Genomic DNA, 22,987 nt, shown 5'->3' on the forward strand with positions numbered 1-22,987 from the left:
CAGGAGTAAGGATTATTTCCTGATGAGGAGATTCCTCTACATGTAAAGGTTTATCAGACACAGAGAACAACTGGCAGGACCGGGTGGTTCAGATCCACAGAACAATAAAGACCATGGCATGGGCTTATGAAAAATGAGCCAAGAAGGCCAGTGGACTTGTGCCTCGACTAATAATGGCTGCCTAAAAGGAGCAGAGAGGAGGAGGATGGGGCAAAAGAGCCCTCAAGGATCACACAAGGCCTAGGTCATCTACTCTGGGTAGAACACCAGACTGGAGGTAGGGGAAATGCATAACTAGTAAAGCAGAACATCAGTCCATATGTCCCATGCCTGTACATTCCTTGGCAATAGCTAGCTGATCAAAGATTTGGAGATCTTAACCTAAGCCTAGCAAAACAAACAATGATTTAACAATGAATGGGGAGAGGGTATCTGTCATTAACATATAAATTAGTTACAAACACTCGGGGATACAGGCTAGAACTATAAGAAACCTCTTTCTAGGTTATAATATTTCATATCTGGAATCATAATATATAAATATTTCTGCCTAGAGACATTTGTTTTAGTTGCTCTCTGAAGTTATCCTGAGAAACATAGGCTTTATAGTACTGGGGAATATTGCAAAAAAACAAAACAAAACAAAAAACAGAGATCATAAATACATTCAATTATTCAGGGGATATTTATTGTGTGCTTACCATTTGACAAGCACTCTTCCAGGCCCTGGGCATGAAGAGGTAAACAAAACAAACAAGGTACTACTCTTTGAAACTATAAAATCTACTGAAGGGGAAAAAAGATAAGAAACTAATAAGAAAAATATCAGATAATGACAGGTAATATGCAAAAGATTAAAATAGAGAGATATAGTAGAAAATAAATGAGTGGCTATTTTACACTGGAATATTGAAAAAAGTTCTCTCTGTAGAGGTATTTTCAAAAGAAGTATAAATGCAAGAAAGAGCCAGTCATAGGAAGATGGGTGAGTGGTGGGTTAGAAGATATTCCAGACAAAGGGAAAAGCTACTGCAGAAGTCAGCATGTGGCAAAGAGTTTGACTTATTAGAGCAATGGTCCTCAAACTTTAGCATGTTTCAGCATCACCTTCAAAGACTTGTTAAAACACAAGATTTCTGGGTCCCACCCCCAGACCGCCTGATTCAGTTAAGTCAGGCATGGAATCCAAAAATTTGCATCTCTAACAAATTCCCAGGTGATGCTGATGTTACTCATCCAGGGGTCACACTTTGAGAACCACTGCATCAGAGAAACAGAAAGAAAACAAGTGTAGCTATAGTAATAATTGTGGGGGGAACAGTGTTATTAAGTAAGATCAGAGAGAGAAGCAGATTTATATGTCACCACAGAAGTCTAAATTTCACTCTGAGATTGGAAGCAGTTTATGGTAGCTCTGAAGTAGGAGGTAATATGATCTGATTCATGTTTTAAAAATATCACTCTGAGGGGTCAGGGATAGTGGGAGGTAAGGAGGCAGGGACGACTTATAAAGGGGTAGCATGCGAGGGGTCTCTTTGTGGCAACTGAGTAGCTCTTTATCCTGACTGCACTGGTGGTTACGTGAATCCACACATGTGATAAAATGACATAGAATTATATTCACGCTTTATTCCAATGTTAATTTCCTGCATTTGACAATGTTCTATAGTCACAGAAGGTGTAACCAAAAGTGGGGGGGGGGTTACTGAGAGAAGGTACAAGCAACCTCTCTGTACTATCTCTGCAACTTCCCCTGAATCTATTAATTATCAAAAATTTAAAAAATTTTTAAACGTCACTCTGGTTGCTGCTGGAGAACAGATGATAGGAAAACAACAGAAGGGAAACAGGAGGAGGAGACTATTGTATAGTACTCGAAGCAACAAATAATGGTGGCCTGGACTAGGATGAAGAGAAGCAGGCAGATTTAGGATATACTACACAAAGGCAGAACCAGAAGGCCAGCAGACATGGCTGCAAAATTACTTTCATACATAACTCTCCGCACCCCACCACAGCTTTTAGTGATAACCTACATTAAAAATATTTATCCAAAGAAAAATTTTAAATCTCCAATAGAGTGACTGTTAAAAATATATGAAATACAATATGTGAAAGGACAATTGGAATCGTGTGTCAAGTATGCAAATGACTATCATTAACAGTGAGTTTTTAAAAGTTATTTATGTAGTAAATATATAGGAAACTACAATGGTAGAGGAGGGAAGAAAGGGTAAAAGAGAAAATAATCAAGGATAATTCCTGGAGTTCTAGTTTTAAGTGGTTTAGGTTAAGTGAGGGAAGTTGGAGTAGAAGCTGATTTGGGGGGGAAGGAAATCAAGCTTTGTGGTTTAGTCATATGTATTAAATTTAAGGTTCTTAATAGACATCTATGTGGAGAAGCCAAGTAAGCATTTCGATATGAATCTAAAGATCCAGCAAAAAATCCTGACTAGAGAGACAAATTTCGGTGTAGTCAGCATTACATAGTAGCTGAAGTCATAGGACTAGATGAGGTCAAATATTCACACATTTCAAGATTATGACAGCAATTAACTGGACAGTTCAGTCAAATAATAATACTCTGTATTTTAAAAAGAAGTGGAAACCTTTAAGGCATTATGCTAAATGAAATAAGTCAGACACAAGAGGACAAATAGGCAAAGGAGAATAGTGGTTACCAGGTCCTGAGGGGAGAGAAGAATGGGGAATTACTGTTTTGTTTTTTTATAATTTTTATTTTATATTGGAGTATAGTTGATTTACAGTGTTGTGTTAGTTTTAGGTGTACAGCACAGTGATTCAATTACACATATATGTGTATCCATTGTTTTTCAGATTCTTTTCCCATATAGGTTATTACAGACTACTGATCTGTTTTCTTTTTTTTTTTAATTAATTAATTAAATTTTGGCTGCACTGGGTCTTCGTTGCTGCGTGCAGGCTTTCTCTAGTTGAGGCGAGCGGGGGGCTACTCTTGGTTGCAGTGCAAGGGCTTCTCATGGAGGTGGATTCTCTTGTTGCGGAGCACGGGCTCTGGGCGTGCGGGCTTCAGTAGTTGTGGCTCACGGGCTCTAGAGAGCAGGCTCAGTAGTTGTGGCATGCTGGCTCAGTAGTTGTGGCACACGGGCTTAGCTGCTCTGCGGCATGTGGGAATCTTCCCAGACGAGAGCTCGAGCCTGTGTCCCCTGCATTGGCAGGTGGATTCTCAACCACTGCGCCACCAGGGAAGTCCGGAATTACTGTTTCATGTGTACAGTGTTTCAGTCTGGGCTGATGAAAAAGTTCTAGATATGGTTAGTGGTGGTGGCTGCACAACAATGTGAATGTATGTACTAACTAAAACTGTATGCTTCCAAATGGTGAAAATAGTAAATTACAGGTTATATATATTTTACCACAATATATTTTAAAAAGTAATGGAAATCTATATGAAAACCTGCACTAGATCTTTCCTATTCTATAATTAGTTCCAAGTAAGGATTTCAATGACTTTTTAATATCATAACATGGCAATCATTAGATTCCACTAAGAAATTTATTTGACATCTTATTTATTTGGATATTCTGATTATGTGTACTACTATGATCAGGAGAACGAATTTCTTAGCCAACACCTCGTAGCCTTAACTCACTCCCTGGTTCCTAATCCTGCTCTTGTAAGCTCTCTTATTAACCAGATCCTATTCCAGACCCTACACACATCCGATGAAGTCTGTGGCTTTCAGCCTCATCCTCTCACAGACCTTGTGCTATTTGGAGGAGTTAGCACTACTTAGAACACCCTATGTCATCCACTATTGTCAAAAACTGTCACTGCTACCATGTAGTGTAGCAGTCCCCAACCTTCTTGGCACCAGGGACCAGTTCCGTGGAAGACAACTTTTCCACAGATAGGGTGGGGTGGGGTGGGGGTGGAGGATGGTTCAGGCGGTAACGCGAGCCATGGGGAGCAATAGATGAAGCTTTGCTCACTTGCCCGCCGCTCACCTCCTGCTGTTCGGCCCTGGGCCCCGGTGGGGGGGGGGTTGGGGACCCCGATGTATCAGATTACCAGGAGAAAGGGAGAAACCTGGAAATAAGACAAGATCTCACAATATCCATAAAACTAATCTTGTTAATTCTGAACAACACGATAAACTGTCCCAGTGCCACAGACTGAGGAGTAAGGACAAGAAACTGAATATCAGGAAAACTGGACCATTTCAATCTTTGCCTTTTGGGGTTTTTTTTTTTGTTCTTGTTATTGCTGCCTTTGTAAGCCTCAAATAGTTTACGTATAATAAAGCATGACTTTTGCCTTTCTATAAGTGTGATCTATTCTCTTCATCATAATTAAATTGTCACCTGTCCTCCTCATCAAATCAATAATTTCAATACACTTCTCATTACAGAGTAAGGCTAACTACTTAAAGATAACATCATGAAATATAACTTTCTGTATGTCTAAAATCATAGTAAGACTTTTAGCAAGCAAATCAAGAATCTATGAGAAAAAGGTATATTTAAGATGAACTGTGTTTACTGAGATGAAATTCACTAACATAAAATTAATCATTTTATTTGGTAGATGTACAATGTTGTACAACCATCACTTCTATTTAGTTCCAAAATATTTTCATCACTACCAAAGGAGACCCTGTATCTACTACACAGTCACTCCGCATTCCCCCCTCTCCTGAGTCCCTGGCAACCACTCAGCTGCTTTTTGTCTCTGGATTTACCTATTCTGGATATTTCATAAAAACAGAATCATAGAATATGTGACCTTTGGGGTCTGGCTTCTTTCAGTTTTCAAGATTCATCCATATTGTAGCATGTATCAGTACTTCATTCCATTTTATGGTTAAATAATATTCCATTCCCAGAATATGTCACATTTTGTTTATACACTCATCTGTTGATGGACATTTGAGTTGTTTCCCCCCTTTTGGCTACCGTATATACTGCTGCTATAAATATAAACATTCATGTGCAAGATTCTGTTTGAATACTTGTTTCAATTATTTGGATATATTCCTAGGAATGGAACTACTGGGTTATATGGTAATTCTATTTTTAACTTCTGAGGAACTGAGATGAATTAATGTTTGACAGGTTTTTTTTTTAAATGAAATATTCAGTGCCTTCTCAGTTACTAAAAAAAAAAAAAAATTTGATGTGCTCAGAATTCTCTTTCCTTGCAAGTACTTTAGAAAAAAATGTTTCTTATACTTCAGTTTGTAAATTTTAGTGCAAAAATTTCATTTTATAATTAGGAAAAGCTGTATTGAGTTAAGGCCAGTATGCTTAAATCAACCCCGTTTGCAAACTTTCAACCTAATTTTAACACACTAAATATAAATTCAAGATTCCTCTTTCCCTGGGTTCAATCCACCGATCAATCTGTAAACACACTAGCTTATCTAGAAAGGTACTCTAATGCGAACTATAATTATATTATACATTTATAACTGAGTTAAAGCATTCACAGTATGACTCATAATTATCAAAATAGAGATAATAGCTCAAATTCTCTTTGGATGGAGGTAGAACATGTATGAGTCACAGTGTATGTACATTTTGATACACCAACTGTATCATATGCATTATAATTTTTCCAAGATTTTTATAGTATTAGCCCCATTTAGGTGTACTTTCTCATTTGATCTGTCCTAGAATATGCATGAGAGACACCTGCCTATATATAATGCAAGAGTAAGAGGATTCTGCTCATACAAGTGACTGAACAACAGACAGCAGATGAAAAATTGGTTTAGTTTATTTAAGAAAGTTATAAACTATATTCTTCCTCCTCAAGCCAGCACTACCACTATATAGTTGTTAGACAAATATCACTTGCTTTACAAACTGGTTATAGTGTATGTGAGAAGATCTTTTAAGAAGCATAGTCTGCCTCTTCTCATTCATTAAACCATATTCAGACACAGACTGTGTGTGTTACCGATCTTAGGAGCTTTTAACCTTTAAGATAAACTCCATAAAGAAAGAAAATGTTGGAACCAGCTATCAGGTACTGAAAGATAACCAAAAAGGTAAAGAATCTTTGTGAAAGCTGTCCCATGTGCTGTTGTTATACATAGGAAATAAGTAATAGCAGATATAACTCAGAGATAGCCTATGCTACCAGCAATCTCTGCAACCCAAGAGGAATCAGTCTATTATGACATCTTCAAGTATTATTTCAAGTAATTCGAAAAACTTAAAGAGGAAACTCAGTAGAGTTTCTATTTTCTCTTCTTTACTAATTGTTAATGTTACTACTAGAATAAAAGTAAATTTTAAACTATGTTCTACTTGAAAAAAATTTTCAATGTTTAACCATTCATTATAAATTAAGCATGTTTTAAGACAATTAATACTAAAATATTCCAGGAAATATGCTATGAATCTAAAATATTAATTAGCTCTCCAAAAAGTATGTACATTTTCTTTGACTCACACTCTTTTTTTATTTTTAAGAGGTTTGTCTTGTAGTCAAATTCCCATCCAGAATGTGTTCCCAGAAAGCATCTATCAAGATGCATTCTGTGCTTACTTTACCCCTGAATATCATTGGCAAATAGCTCGCGAGACTCGTGGATCATAAGAATGAATATACAGGGTTTAATTAATAACAAGAAATCAAAGGGGATCTGAGAGAGAATTAAGGATTTTTCTCCTGGCAAAAGGAATAAAAGTAAAACATTATAATATCAGCTTTGAGATTTGATCCAAATGTAAAATATTTCTCTCCTAAAGTAAATTATATCCAAATTATTAAATTTTCTACCAAACTCATCTATGTTTCCCCTCCTATATTATGAGCCAGATAACCTTGAGTAAAATAATGACCCTTCTGAGGAAGAGATAAACTGAAGGTTGGGTAGGATAAATTACTTACCCAGAGTCATGTAACTAATAAGTGTGTAAGTGTATCCCAAATTCCAATCCATGACTTTTAAAATAAATTTATTTATTTACTTTATTTTTGGCTGCATTGGGTCTTTGTTGCTGCACACGGGCTTTCTCTAGTTGCGGTGAGCAGGGTCTGCTCTTCATTCCTGTACGCAGGCTTCTCATTACGATGGCTTCTCTTGCTGTGGAACATGGGCTCTAGGTGCGTGGGCTTCAATAGTTGTGGCATGCGGGCTCAGTAGTTGTGGCTCACGGGCTCTAGAGCACAGTCTCAGTAGTTGTGGCACATGGGCATAGTTGCTCTGCAGCATGTGGGATCTTCCCGGACCAGGGTTCGAACCCATGTCCCCTGCATTGGCAGGCGGATTCTTAACCACTGCGCCACCAGGGAAGTCCCAATCCATGACTTTTAAAGTCCAGAGCACTTTCCATTATACCTTTCCCTCTCTCACAAGGACAGTTACATTTCATCCAGAGGGGGTGAGGGTATTCATGTTTTCACCAACTGCCACAAACCTCTAAACAGAAGAACTTCAGGCAGAGGCAAGGAAGAGAATCTGCACATTATGACACACTGGCAGCCATTCCTGTAAGCTCCTTCCCTGGTTATTACTATGACATCTCTAGGGCTATTTCAGTTTTGAATATGTAGGCTTGTTCTACAGATTTCATCAGGATTTTGCATTTTAATCCATTCAATTTAACACACTTTTTATTTTATATCAATATCCGTGTACTAACTACTTTACACTGTAAAAAGAACTGTCAAGCTTGTGAAACATTATATGCCTATCTACTATAAGTGCTTTCAATACTATGGATAGATTCTTTGGTCAATATAAAGTAAAAAAATGGTATGATTCACTCATATGATAAACCTTGTCGTCTATGTGGATAGTCAATATATGCATTATATAATGTTATAAAACTGATGAAATTTAAAACAGGAATTTCACAAACTTTTTTTTTTGGCCACGCCGCATGGCTTGTGGGACCTTAATTCCCTGACCAGTGATCGAACCGAGGCCCTCGGCAGTGAAAGCGCAGAGTCTTAACCACTGGACCACCAGGGAATTCCCAGGAATTTCACAAACTTACTATGCACTTTTAAGCTGTATAAACTTTGGTTATAAGAATAACAAAAATATTTAAATGTTAATTTGAAAATAGCTACTTAACTAGGATAATATTATACAAAGTATTCTTATTTAAGAACTAATGAAAAATGGAAAGATAAACAGGATAGAGAATTCATCAGGGTTAGAGACCAGCTATAGTAACACTGTTGGAGTAAGAATGGAACATTCCAGTAAGCAAGCAAAAGTTATTGAACTAGGGAAGGAGGCAGAGAAATAAACAGAAGGAACCTACTAAGGACTAATCAGGAAAGTAAATTTACATTCGATTTATCATGTAATTCAATTCTCTCCTCCCCTTCCCTACCCCCTAAATATTTACCATTATCTTTGCTGCTGTTTTCTTCAATAGTCATTTGTTCAGCCAATTCAGACAACGATTCATCAATAGTCTGGCTTCCTCGGAGCGTGAGGGATAGCCTTCTCTTAAATTTTTTCATCCTATCAACTGAATGTGACTTGAAAAATCCTGAAAGAAGAGAACAGAATGAACATAAGATTAAAGCTATGAATATCTTACAGCTCCAGAAAAATGCTGTTCTCGGTTTACTGGGAATCTTCAAAATAAGAATAAAATGAGGAATTCTCACATCCATCAAACATCACAAAATCCAACCCTTCCTTAAAAAGATCCACTCACTTGAATTAATGCCATATTCATATCGCATCATCAGAAGAGCAAGAATTCTACAAAACTAAAGACTGAGATTTTAAGCATCACAACTAAACTTAGAAGGATTACAAATCTTCCTAAAATGAGCTTTGTAAAAACCAATTTAGTGAAAATATATCATAATTTTGATGTGTAGGTTCCATTATTTTAAGTATCAATCATCATATTGGAACCAGTCAGTGATATCTTTAAATATAACTGAGGGGATAAGACAGGTGAAAGAGGTGGGGTAGGGAGAGAATAAAGAATGATGCTTGACAATTTATTAAACAGCTCCAACAGAAATTTTCTTTTTTAACTTCTTATTTAGCCAATATTTTGGGGGTTTGTTCTTCCCCCCACCCTGGTCAGCTGTCAGGAGTCTCCTCCTATTATTATAACAATGCCAAATTTTAGAAGGAAAAAATAAAAGTCAAATTAACAGGTTTCAAATGCCTACTCCATACTAGACACTCTCATGTCTCTGAATTCATTTAGTCTTCCTAATTCTAAAGAGCATACTATACTATCCCATTTTCACAAATAAGCAAACAGGCTCAAAGAAGTTCCCTGACAGAAGGCAAACAAACAATTATCGATAGAACTGAGATTTAAAACTAAGATTACCATTTACCTTTTCCCCCACATTTTAACATCTCTGAAATCAGGATGTATCACAATTACAGTTAAGTCCCCTACATACGAATGAGTTCCATTCCAAGAGCGTGTTCATAAGTCCAATTTGTTCATAAGTCCAACAAAGTTAGCCTAGGTACTCAACTAACACACGCAGCTATATAGTACTGTACTGTAATAGGTTTATAATACTTTTCACACAAATAGTATATAAAAACAAACACAAAAAATAAAGAAAACACTTTTAATCTTACAGTGCAGTACCTTGAAAAGTACAGTAGTACAGCACAACAGTTGGCACACAGGGGCTGGCATCGAGTGAACAGGCAAGAAGAGTTACTGACTGGAGGAGGGAGAGGAGGTGGGAACTGGCAGAGTTGAAGGATCATCTGCAATAGGAGATGGAGGGCAAGCTGCAATTTCACTCACTCCTGATATTGATGGAACACATATCGCATCTCTGAAAGTTCACAACTTGAAGGTTTGTATGTAGGGGACTTACTGTAATGGGATGTCAATTATAATTGACAGCTTTCTTTTTTCCTAGTAGTACATACACTAATGGTATAATTCATAGTGGAGTCTTGGATATGATCAAACAAGGTATCTGCCAAAACCAATTCCTCAATTATTTACCTGTAACTTCTTTTCTAATTTACAGTCTTAATTGTGGTGAGCTAGTTTACCAGATTACCAAGCGTACTGTAACCATTACCCCAACTAAGAGCTTCTTCTAACTCCCCTATGCTAAAATACCTGTTTTACCATCCAGCTCTGGATATCTATCTTGAATCTGTAAGTATTTTGCTTATTTTCTCATCCTAGGGCTCTATTCCAAGTAGCTGAGTGTGCTGAACAAGTGAACTCTACATAAGATATTTTTAATGAATAATTTTTGTTTGCTCAAAGGCTCGGGGTAGGGTACTGAATACAAGTTTATAAGTGATAATATTATGTTTTACCAACTCTGTTTTACATACTTAAAGACAAATCAATGTTGCTGAATATTTTCTACTAACCTTCCAGCTGACCTCTTTTCAGTTGTGCCTAAACCGCAATTAAACCGATCTACTGGGTTCTAAATTTTAGTTATTGTATTTTCAATCCTAGAATTCCTATTTGATCCCTTTCTATAGATTCAAGTTCTCTACTGAAATTCTTCACCTTGCCATCTATTTTCATGACTAGGTTATAGTATTTTAAAGTTCTTGTCTATAACTCCAGAATTACACAACCTATGAATAACCTGCATAACCTGTTTCTATGCTGGTTTTTCCCTGTTGGTCCTGTTGAATGCATAGTAATTTTTTTACTGAATACTACACATTGTATGTGAATGACTGTATGAAAATATGTAAGAAAAAATGTAGAAGCTCTGGATGATGTTATTATCTTCTTCCAGAAAGGATTTATTTTTTTTCTAACAAGCAGTCAGAGTCAGAGATTTACCTCAGTCCAATCAGGAACAGAGCTGGCTTGAGACTGAGTTTCAGATACTGTAAAGTCTGGCCTACTTCTGTTCGTTCCCACTCCTATGGTGTGGCCTTTCAAAAGATTCAAACTGCAAACCTAGGACTAAAACAACAACAAAAACTATTGAAAGCTCCACTCAACTCCCTCAGTTGCTTTTTGCTCACCTCTCATACACTGCTCAACTTTTATCCTCTTATCCAAAAGAGCTTAAGAGTTAGAAAATATCTCTAGAGGAAACCCACAGAATACGTCTATTTCTCTTCTCTCCTGAATCTTTACTCCTGAAGTCTTGACTGACTCAAAAGCTCTACGATGCCTTCAAACTATATTTTTTCCCTAGTTTCATAGGGAGCCTTAGTCTGATACAAGTTCCTCCCATCACAGGCAGAAATGGACATTCAGATGTGGATTAAAGGAGATAACATATACTTTAGCAAACAAGGTGAATTTATAGGAGGCAGTCAGTAAACTTTAAGAGTTGTTTCCAACTAAGAAACCTGTAACTATATGGCTGTCCTAAATGCTAGATTCTTTACTTCTCAAAGTCAGCCTTTATATAGCTCTACCTTGACAGTCAGTAATCCATGCCATTTGCTTAAAACATATTAGATATTTAAGGTGAATGGAGCTATCACCAATCTTCATCTACCCTTTTGTTTCTCTAAGAATTGATACTAGAGACACCCTCCTTTGTATCCAGAATCATCCTGTGCAGTTAAGGGGTAACTCTGCAAGCTTGGGGGGTTAAACTCTGCACATTCCAAAGAAAGGAATCACCTAAGACAAGCCCCTAGGAGATAACCTCTGACCCCTTGCAATATCCTGCCTGATAAATTTCTTTGTATACCTAAAATCTTGGGCCACACCAGATAATTTATATTAACAATGTGAATTATGGTAAATCCCTATCTCTGTATGCCTGGGGCTTTGGGCCACACCATTTATCATGTGAATTATGGTAAATCCCTATCTCTGTATGCCTGGGGCTTTGGGCCACACCATTTATCAGCCTGACCTCAGCGGGGAGGAGGAATAAGGGAAACTGGAGACTAAGTAACTAAAGACAGTCATGTAGGTACTTCCATGCCTATGTAATTGACTCCTAAAAAAACCTCTGGACACCAAGATTCAGGTAAGCTTCCCTGGCTGGCACCACTTTGCCATGCTGTCATACAGGACAACTGGAGGAATGGAGCACTGTCATGCAATTCCACTAGGAGAGGATAACCGAAAACTCGCACCTGGTTTCTCTTGGACTCCACCCTATATACCCTTTCCCCTTTGCTGATTTTAATCTGTTATCTTTTCACTGTAATAAAACAATCATGAGTTTAACAGCTTTTCTCTGATTTCTGTGCCCTTTTAGCAAATTATCAAGCATGAGAGTATCTTAGGAACCCTCAACACACACTCCTTCAAGAAATCTGTGTGCCCTAACAAAAACCCCTAAGCGCTAGTAGCTCACAGTTACCAACTTTTTGACTCCAATTTTCTCAAACAGTCATGTGGTCACGAATGTCTACGTAACTATACAAACATCACCACTTCAGAATCTTGCACACCATTTTTGAAAGCTTGCTGACCATGTACCTGCCTCTTATTTTAGACGACAAATAAGGATAAAATAACAAACTATAACAGACATGTTATTACAGAATTAATTCATATAACATGGTAACATCCCATTCTGACCATGTATGTGAAAAGTGGTCACTCCAAACTGCCTTGTACTGTAAATAAAAAATATGCCCTGGATTTTAAAGACTCAGTATTTTAAAAGAATGTAAAAAATCTATTATTATATGCATAACATGATTTTGAAAAATTCTAGACATATTTAAGTAAAATTTCTCAATATTTCTAAAACTAACTCTACTAATTAAATATACCTGCAAAATACTTTAAAATTCAGTATGGTGCTCACATTATATTTCTATTGGGCAATGCCACTATAGAGCGCCAAGTAAATCTTGATTGTTTTAAGTGGGTACAGAAAAGGGGGGGAAAGGGAAATCACATAAGCCTTAACTTTTTCTTCATACAATGCTTTTGAACAATGTATTAGTTGAAATTCTATGTGTTTATAACTCAGAACAGTATGCATTTCCATCAAGAGCGAAGAAAATTCTAGTACATAAAGTAACTAACTTTATGTATTTTCTACTCTGTCAGGAATAAGAAGGACATTTCTAATTCATTAATAAGAGGTGCAGTGGTTAAGAATCCGCCTGCCAATGCAGGGGACACGGGTTCAAGCCCTGGTCTGGGAAGATCCCACATGCCGCAGAACAACTAAGCCCGTGAGCCACAGCTAAGGAGCCTGCGCTCTAGAGCCCGTGAGCCACAACTACTGAGCCCACGTGCCACAACTACTGAAGCCTGGGCACCTAGAGCCCATGCCCCACAACAAGAGAAGCCACCACAATGAGAAGCCCGTGCACCGCAACGAAGAGTAGCCCCCGCTCACCGCGACTAGGGAAAGCCCACGCACAGCAACGAAGACCCAATGCAGCCAAAAATAAATTTATAAAAAAGAAAAACTTCATAACAAAACACAGCACATCCTCAAAAAGGTCCTATTTTTTTAATCTTCCGTGCTATAACTGTAACCTTTTAATTAAGTCACAATGATCAGTAAACACAGATGTTAAGGAATTTCATCAACAATGCCTAGATCATTATTAAAGAAAAAATACTCCCAAATTAAAGATTCCTTGACATATCTAATTATCTTTAAGAAGAATTATGCATGTCAACTTTTTTGCCCATTAGGTTGAGGACAAAAACACATGCAATGCTACAATAAAACACCTTTTGTGAAGTAAATATTACTATTTACATTAGCTTGAAGGTTAACTAATATGTACTGTATATTAATAAAGCAGTGCTAAATTACTGATTTCCTAAAACCAAAACCCTCAAGAGTTGCGTTAAAGGACTTCCCTGGTAGTCCAGTGGCTAAGACTCCATACTCGCAACACAAGGGGGCCTGGGTTCAATCCCTGGTCAGTGAACTAGATCCCACATGACGCAACCAAGAGATCGCAAGCTGCAACTAAAGATCTCGTGTGCCGCAACTAAGACCCAGCACAGCCAAATAAATAAATAATTTTTAAAAAACAGTTGGGGTAAAATATTTTTTCTGTTTTAGCAAAAACTTTTATTTGGGACTGTTAGGATCTTTACACTGTCGTTTTCATGAAGATTAAGATATATTAACAGTAATTTATAGTGAATGCTTAAATATTGTTTTATATTTAAATTCATGCCACTGAAAAAGCTATTTTTACCTTAGAAGTAAATGTACTGTAATTTAAAATAAACCCTAAATAAAAACTCCACAACTGTTTGGTTTTAATATTTTAAAGACTTAGCTATCTAGAGAACAATTATAAATGCTCAAATTTCAACATAAGCTTTACCCTGCAAAGGGCTCTTTCCTGACCCTGACCCTCTCTATTCCTTTATCCTTAGTTGTTTTTTTTTTTACTCACAGCACTTACCACGTATATATAATACATATATATTCCATATATATATACCCATTCGAATATATCTGTGTGCATGTATAATACAAAACAACTTTTATGTCTTTCTAGTTGTCAAAAAGATCTCCAGCTTTTTGCCATAGCTAGATCAAATTTTAAAAGATAAAGGGGCAATAAATGATACTCAGAATGACTTACTATAAACTCTGCCTCTTTCTCTTCCTCCCTCCCCTATATATATTTATACACACACACACACACACACACACACACACACACAGCTGAAAATGTTCAAAAATCAGTTTCCAACTACAAGTGCTTAAAAGAAACATGTAATGTGTTACCTTACTTTATCACCTAAAATTTGATCTGGGATTGCCTGCTGTACAATTAAGAAATTTTTTCATGTTTTTTTTTTAATCCTGAAAATGTAACTACAAGCATACATAAGCATGCAGTAAAACAAAGTGCATCTTTATTGCACTTTGTTTTACTGCACAACAGATAATGTGTTTTTTACACTAATGGAAGGTTTGCAGCAACCCTCCAAGTCTATAGGTGCCATTTTTCCAAAAGCATTCGCTGACTTCGTGTCTGTCACATTTTGGTAATTCTCACAATATTTCAAAGTTTTTCATTATTATTATATTTGTTGGGTTGATCTGTGATCAGCGATCTTTGATGTTACTATTGTAACTGTTTTGGAGCACCACAAACCTCGCCCATCTAAGACAGTAAACTTCATAAATGTTATATGTGTTCTGACTGCTCCACCCACCAGCGGTTCCCCCAACTCTCTCCCTCTCCTCAGGCCTCCCTATTCCCTGAGACACAATACTGAAATTAGGCCAATCAATAACCATAAAATGGCCTCCAAGTGTGCAAGTGAGAAGGGTCGCACATCCCTCACTTTAAATCAAAAGCTAGAAATGACTAAGTTTAGTGAGGAAAGCATGTTGAAAGCCAAGACAAGCCAAAAGCTAGGCCTCTTGTGCCACACAGTTGGCCAAACTGTGAATGCAGAGGAAATATTCTTGAAGGAAATTAAAAGTGCTACTCCAATGAACACCCGAATAAGAAAGCAAAATAGCCTTACTTCTGATATGGAGAAAGTTTTAATGCGCTGGATGGAAGATCAAGCCAGCCACAACATTCCCTTAAGCCAAAGCCTAAACCACAGCAAGGCCCTAACTCTCTTCAATCCTATGAAGGCGAGAGAGATGAGGAAGCTGAAGAAAAGTCTGAAGCTAGCAGAGGTCGTTGGTTCACGAGGTTTAAGAAAAGATGCTATCTCCATAACATAAAAGTACAAGGTGAAGCAGCAAGTATTGATGTAGAAGCTGCAGCAAGTTACCTAGAAGATCTAAGATAATTAATGAAGGTGGCTACCCTACACAACAGATTTTCAATGTAGACAAAACAGCATTCTACTGGAAGATGATACCATCTAGGACTTTCATAGGAGGAAACAATCAATGCTTGGCTTCAAAGCTTCCAAGGAAAGGGTGACTCTGTTGTTAGGGGCTAACACAGCTGGTGACATCAAACTGAAGTCAATGTTTATTTACCATTCCAATCATCCTAGGGCCCTTAAGAATTATGCTAAATCTACTCTGCACGTGCTTTGTAAAAGGAACAACAAAGCCTGGATGACAGCACATCTGTTTACAACATGGTTTACCGAATATTTTAAGCCTCCTTTTTTTTTTTTTTTTTTTTGCGGTTCGCGGGCCTCTCACTGTTGTGGCCTCTCCCGTTGCGGAGCACAGGCTCCGGACGCACAGGCTCAGCGGCCATGGCTCACGGGCCCAGCCGCTCTGCGGCACGTGGGATCTTCCCAGACCGGGGCACGAACCCGTGTCCCCTGCATCGGCAGGCGGACTCTCAACCACTGCGCCACCAGGGAAGCCCCATTTTAAGCCTACTTTTGAGAACTACTGCTCAGAAAAAAAGAATCCTTTCAAAATATTACTGCTCATTGACAATGCACCTGGTCGCCCAAGAGCTCTAATGGAGATGTACAATGACATTAGTGTTGTTTTCATGACTGCTAACACAACATCCCCTCTGTAGCCCACGGATCAAGGAGTAATTTTGATTTTCATGTCTTGTTATTTTAGAAATGCACTTCATATGGCTATAGTTGCTATATATATAGTGATTCCTCTGAGGGATCTAGACAAAATAAATTGAAAACCTTCAGGAAAGGATTCACCATTTTAGATGTCATTAAAAAACATTCGTGATTCATGGGAAGACATTAACAGAATGTTTGGCAGAAGTTGAGGGGTCTAAGACTTCAGTGGAGGAAGAAATTGCAGATTTGGTAGAAACAGCAAGAGAACTAGGATTAAAGTGGGACCTGAAGATATGACTGAATTGCTACAATCTCATGATAAAACTTTAACAGATGAGGAGTTGCTTCTTACAGATGAGCAAAGAAAGTGGTTTCTTGAGCTAGCATTTACTCCTGGTGAAGATGCTGTGAGGACTGCTGAAATGACAACAAATGATTCAGAATATTATACAAACTTAGTTGATAAAACAGAAGGGTCGGAGAGGACTGACTCCAATTTTGAAAGAAGTTCTACTGTGGGTAAAATGCTATCAAACAGCATTGTATTCTATAGAGAAATCGGTCATGAAAGGAAGAATCAATTGATGCAGCAGCTGTTATCTTAAAAAACTGCCACAGTCACCCCAACCTTCAGCAACCACCACAATGATCAGTCAACAGCCATCCTCCACCAAAAGATTACAAGTCACTAAAGGCTCAGATGATGGTTAGCATTTTTTAGCAATAAAGTATTTTTTAATTTAGGTGTACACACTGGTTTTTTTAGACATAACGCTATTGCACACTTAGACTACAGTATAGTGTAAACATAAGTTTTATATGCACTGGGAAAAAAAAAATTCGTGTGGCTCACTTTACTGCAGGGGTCTGGAAACAAATCTGCAATATATCTGAGGAATGCCCATATTCTATTTACTTAGAGAATACAGATAACCATCCTGGAATGCCAACTGAGTTTTGCCCTAGGAATGGGAAACACTTTGTTATTGTTGTTGTTGTTAAGACAACAGCTATGAAAACTCACAAACTAGATCCTCTACTATGAGTATTTACCTGAAAAAATGCTGTCATTTTGTGGCCCTTTGGTACTTCCAATAAAAAATTTTTGTACACAAATTTACCTTATAATCCAAATTTCTCTTGATTAAAGGACTTATTTGAGTGGTAATTCTCTGCTTATGTCTTTGAAACATTCTTAAAACAACTTAATAATTGCAGGAAAAGTTGGAGAAAAAGCTGAGATTGTTTTAAAAATGCCTATGATTTTTCTGTAGGTAAAGAAGCAGAATTTACGTGCAGAACAAATTAAGCATTTTAAAGTTTGAATTTAAATCTAAGACTGAAATGACAGGCTAGTATTTTTCCACTAAGTCCTGCTGTTGTTAATCTTTCCAAAATATCAAGTAGAATAATACGACTTCTCAACAAAGAGAACTTTATTTCTTTATAACATTTTCTTCAGTGACTGCAGTCTTAAATTAAACCTTCTGTAACTGAGGTAAACTCACTGAGTGGCCTGTAAGCAAATTTTCTAATAGCTTTTCCTCAATAATTAAATCACGATAAATATTTAGCACTTTCTAAGACACTTAAGCTAGCTATACTTGATGAGGAGGAATAACAAAAATTAAGTTTTCTCACTAAAGACACAAATTTCTTATTTGTATAAAACACGAAGTTATTGTACAAAATATTAACAGAGCACTGAAATAGAATTTCAATCATGCTTATAGGTTTTTTTCACCAAACACTTTAAACATCTTAATCCTTTATGAGTTCAAATCTGAGACTGATTCTTTTCCTTTGAAAGTCTGAGCAAACACACCAACCAGAAAAAAGACACCTACCGGAAGACTTTCCTCTATTCATAAACACACATAAGAAAGACAATATAATACTGTGACACTTGAGATGCAAAATGTCATAGTAGGAAGCTCTTGGGGTTGGTCCCCCCACCATAAACAACCAGCAAAGTGGAAAAAAGGACCAGAATCAACTATCTCAGAACTCTGGAACCTGACTGAACACTTATAACAACCAGGGGAGTGCTTGCTGAAGGGAGAGGCTGTTGATCCTGATAGGAGAACCACATGTGCAAACCAGTTAACGCTGCCCTTTCCTCAGCCTGGTCCCAACAATGGAGATAGCAAGCTGCATTCCTAAGGCAGCTGGCTGGTGCCAGGGCAGACAGTGGGGAACCTTGACACAACAAAGTGGGGGCTGCAGATTTTGGGCAGTCTGACAAACCCCTTGAGAGACTGGCACTGATGTGGGCACTTGCCTTCCTTAAGGCCCTTTTGGGCTGCAGGGGGTGCCTGTACTGGCATCTACTGGGAGACTTAAAAGAGACAGTGATGTTTTCTTTTGCTGTTGCTTGAGCCAAATATTAAAGAAGATCTTCAGTAGGTCACTAGCTGACTGCAAAGGTAATGGAATAGAAACTTCAGTGACCACACACAGGAATACACATTTGCAAAAATCATTTGGGAGAGTCACAAATGGATGGAAGCAGACCTCAACAACCAAGAAACACCCACAGCCTTGGAGCGGGAGAATCTGGTTTTCAGAGTTACCTCATTATAGTACAGTGCCCATGTCTCAACAAAAAAATTACATAGCATATAAACAAAGAAAGCATGGCTCATTTACAAGAAAAAAAGCATTTGATAGAAACCATTCCTGAAGAAGACCAGAATTTTGGAATTTGTAGCCAAGGATGTTAAATAAACTGTCCTAAATATGCTCAAAGAGTTAAAGGAAACAAAGAACTAAAAGAAACCAGGAAAACAATGTATGAAAAAAGAGACTATCAATAAAGAGACAGATATTATAAAGGAACCAAACAAATTCTAGAGCTAAAAAAATACAGTAACTGAAATGAAAAACTCACAAGAGATTTAAGTAGGCAAAAGAAACTATCAGTGAACTTGAAGATAAAGTCAAAATTATCCAGTCTGAGGAACAGAAAGAAAAAAGAATGAAGAGAAATGAACCGACTCTGAGGGATCTGTAGGACATCATCAAGTATACCCACAAAGACATCAGGGTCCCAGAAGAGAAAAAAAGAGGGTAAACATCTTTTTGAAGAAATCATGGTTGAAAACTTCCCAAACCTGATGAAAAACATGCATATGCACATCTGAAAATCTCAACAAACTCCAAGAAGGATAAACTCAAAAAGATCCATGCTATTCAAAGTGTCAAAGCCCAAAGACAAAAATAAAAATAAAAAAGAATCTTGAAAACAGCTGGAGAGAAGCAACTTCACACACACACACACACACACACATACACATACACACACACACACACACACACACACACATACACACAAGGAACCCTCAAAAAGATTAATGGCTGATGTCTCATCAGAAACCATGAAGATCAGGTGGCACTGGGAATAATGTATTTAAAGTCTGAAAAGGGAAGAAAAAAAAAAATCTGTCAACCAAGAATTCTATATCCAGCAAACTATTCTCCAAGAAGGAAAGAGAGATAGACATTTCAGATAAACAAAAGCTGAAGAGGTTCATTACTAGCAGACCTGCCCTACGAGAAATGCTAATCAGAGAGCTTCAGGCTGAAATGAAAGGACGTTAGACAGTAACTCAAAGCCATAAGAAGAACTAAAGAACACCAGTAGAGGTAAGTATACGCAGTTATAAAAAACAGTATCATTGTACTTTTGGTTTGCAACTTCTCTTTTCCCCCTTTTTCCTGTATGGTTTAAAGGACAATGTACACACACATAAAAATGATAAATCTATGTTAATGGGCACACAATGTATAAAGAGGTAATCTGTGACAATAACAATATAGAGGAGGAAGGATGGAGATATACAGGATCAGAGTGTTTACATACTATTGAGGTAAGTTGGTATTATTCAAGCTAGGTTGTTATAAGTTAATTCTAATTCCCAAGATATAAAGACACAAAGAGATTGAAAGTAAAAGGATAGAGAAAGGTATTCCATGCAAGTAGTAACCAAAAGAGCTGAAATGACTAAATTTTTGTCAGAAAAATAGAATAGTGAAAAAAGAGACTAAGAGAGACACTATATAATGATAACAGATTAAGACATGACAATCATAAACATACATACCTAACAACAGAGCCTGAAAATATACTAAGTAAAAACTGAAAAAATTCAAAAGAGAGATCTACAATAGTAATTGGAGACTTCAATACCCCATTTTCAACACTGGATAGAAGAACCAGACGGAAGATCAATAAAGAAATAGAGGACCTGAACAACACTATATACCTAGTGTATTAGACTTAACAGACATTAGAATGCTCCACCTAACAACAGGAGAATACACATTCTTCTCAAGTGCAAACAGAACATTCTCCATGACAGACATTAGTAAGACCACAAAACAAGTCTTAATAAATTTAAAAAGACTGAAATCATACAGAGTATATTTTCTGATCACAATGAAATGAAATTGGAAATCAATAACAAAGAAAACTGGAAAACTCACAATATGTGTAAATTAAACAGCACACTCTTAACCAATGGATTAAAGAAGTAGTAACTAGAGATATCAGAAAATAGCTATAGACTAAAGAAAACAATTCCACTCCTAGGCATATATCCCAAAAAATTGAAAACAGGGACTCAAACAGATGCTTTTCCACAAATGTTAATAGCAGCATTAATCATAATAGACAAAAGGTAAAAACAGCCTAAGTGTCCAACAAGTGAACAAGCCTAAGTGTCCAACAAGTGAATGGTAAACAATATGTATATATACACATAAATACATACACAAAAATACATACAATGGAATGAATACTATTCTGTCATAAAAAAAGTAATGAAATTCTAATACATGCTAAAGTGTAGAAGAACCTTAAAAACATCATGCTAAGTGAAATAAGTCAGACACAAAAGGACAAATATTATATAATTCTACTTGTATGAAATATCTAGAATAGGCAAATTCATAGACACAGAAAGTAGAACAGAGGTTACCAGGGAATAGAAGGGAGGGGGCAATGAGGAGTTATTGTTTAATGGGTACAGAGTTTTTGTTTGGGATGATGAAAAAGTTCTGGAAGTAGACAGTAGTGATAGTTACACAACTTTTTGAATGTATTAATGTCACTAAATTGTACACTTAAAATGTTTAAAATGGTAAATTTTATGTTATGTATATTTTACCACAATAAAAGATATCAACTATTGTGTCAGCATGCATTTACATCAGTTTTTTATCAAACCTGCATATGGTCAGTACCTTATTTTAGTACGATTTTATTAAAAGAACAGGCTAAATAATTTCAGTGTGAACAAACTATACAAATTATTTTGAACACAAAAGAGTAACTAGTACTACTGCTTATGGTTAGGATACAGAAACTCACAAAAGACTTTTTTTGCTCCCATCTCAACAATAAGAACAGCCCAGACAGGCTATAAAATCATAGTTTTTTAAACTCAGAGAGCTGAGACGCAAAAACAAAACAAAACAAAACAAGCCACACAACATAAATGAACTAAATCCCTAGAGGGAACTAGCCCTTTCCAGGAATGAAAACAGGAATGTCTGGTGTCACAGTGAAAGGAGGAGTAAACTCGCTATAAAAGGGGAAAACTAGCCCAACTTTTAAGAAACTTTTTAGGGGTTCATGGGGTCTGGCAAGACATTAAAACCCTGAGCAGCTTCAGTCACAGAGCAAATCTGTACTTTCTCAAAAGGATCCTTTCCAAGTATTGGAGGTCTATTGGGAGAGTGGGGAGGTAGGACTGCAAAATGCTGGGGACAGTGCAGCAGAGCTAAGAGAAAAAACTCTGTCCCCAAGGGGCAAGTCCAGGCCTACTAAAGAAAGGGTATTAGGTGAATGCTTTTTCCACAGGTGAGGAAAGCCAGGGGTGGGGCTAAAGAGAAAAGAAAATGGCTCAGCTGCCCAAAACCTCAGCATCTGAGTTGTGAAACAGAGATCTCTTACAGTTTTGCCAACTGCTGGCTGGGCTTTAAAGTGGGAAGAGATTTCCTGAGTCTCACAGGTAGCTCAGACCCCAAGCCCTAACGAAGGGAAAATTCTGATTCTGCACTCAGAACATTTGATACCAGTGGTGAACTAAATATAACTAAAGTTATAACAGAGTTAGGACACAAATTAGACTGTTTTCCTATCAAATATTATATTTCAGCTCTTCCCCCAAAACTATGTCATGGAGACACGTTTACCTACATGAATGTAGCTATTCAGAATTAAAGTCTAGCATCTGGGAAAGGTATCAAGGAGAAAATAACACACGTATCTCCACTGCCTCCAAACCCTGCTCCTCTTGTAATCTTCACTATCCCAGTAAATGGTAACTCTATAGTCATCATCTGCTCTGGCTGTCTTCCCTTTTTTCATACCCTACAATCAATACATTACCAAAACGTGTAGGCTCCTCCTTCTTACCACATGAACTGCTAAAATCCTAAGCCAGGCCCCATCATCTCTTTGTCTAGAATATAATATTTAGAGCATCCTAACTGGTCTTCCCGCTCCCACCCACCACCTTCCCCCTCCCTGCCCCACTGCCCATAGTATATTTTCTATATAGCAGCCAGAGCAAACATACTAAATCATAAATAACCCTCATCTCTCTTCTCCAAAATCCTCCAA

General features: G+C 37.3%; 1 protein-coding gene across 12 annotated transcripts in view; it reads right to left on the reverse strand.

Moving 5' to 3' along the window:
- CDK17 (cyclin dependent kinase 17) overlaps positions 1-22,987 on the reverse strand; it is a 125,163-nt gene that overhangs the window by 68,802 nt on the left and 33,374 nt on the right. For 4 of the 12 annotated variants that reach the window (XR_016395029.1, XR_016395030.1, XM_022562416.3 and 1 more), the window contains exon 2: positions 8,356-8,502. Coding sequence is in view for 9 of the 12 variants with exons in the window: in XM_022562416.3 (XP_022418124.1) it covers positions 8,356-8,473 (118 nt within the window). In the remaining 3 variants the exon portion in view is untranslated. The other 8 variants (XR_016395031.1, XM_089921155.1, XM_089921152.1 and 5 more) reach the window with 7 other exon arrangements.

The sequence above is a fragment of the Delphinapterus leucas genome, chromosome 11 (genome assembly GCF_059928025.1).
Source record: "Delphinapterus leucas isolate spDelLeu-1000000601 "Yukka" chromosome 11, BTC_Dleu_Yukka2, whole genome shotgun sequence".
Lineage (NCBI taxonomy): Eukaryota > Metazoa > Chordata > Mammalia > Artiodactyla > Monodontidae > Delphinapterus > Delphinapterus leucas.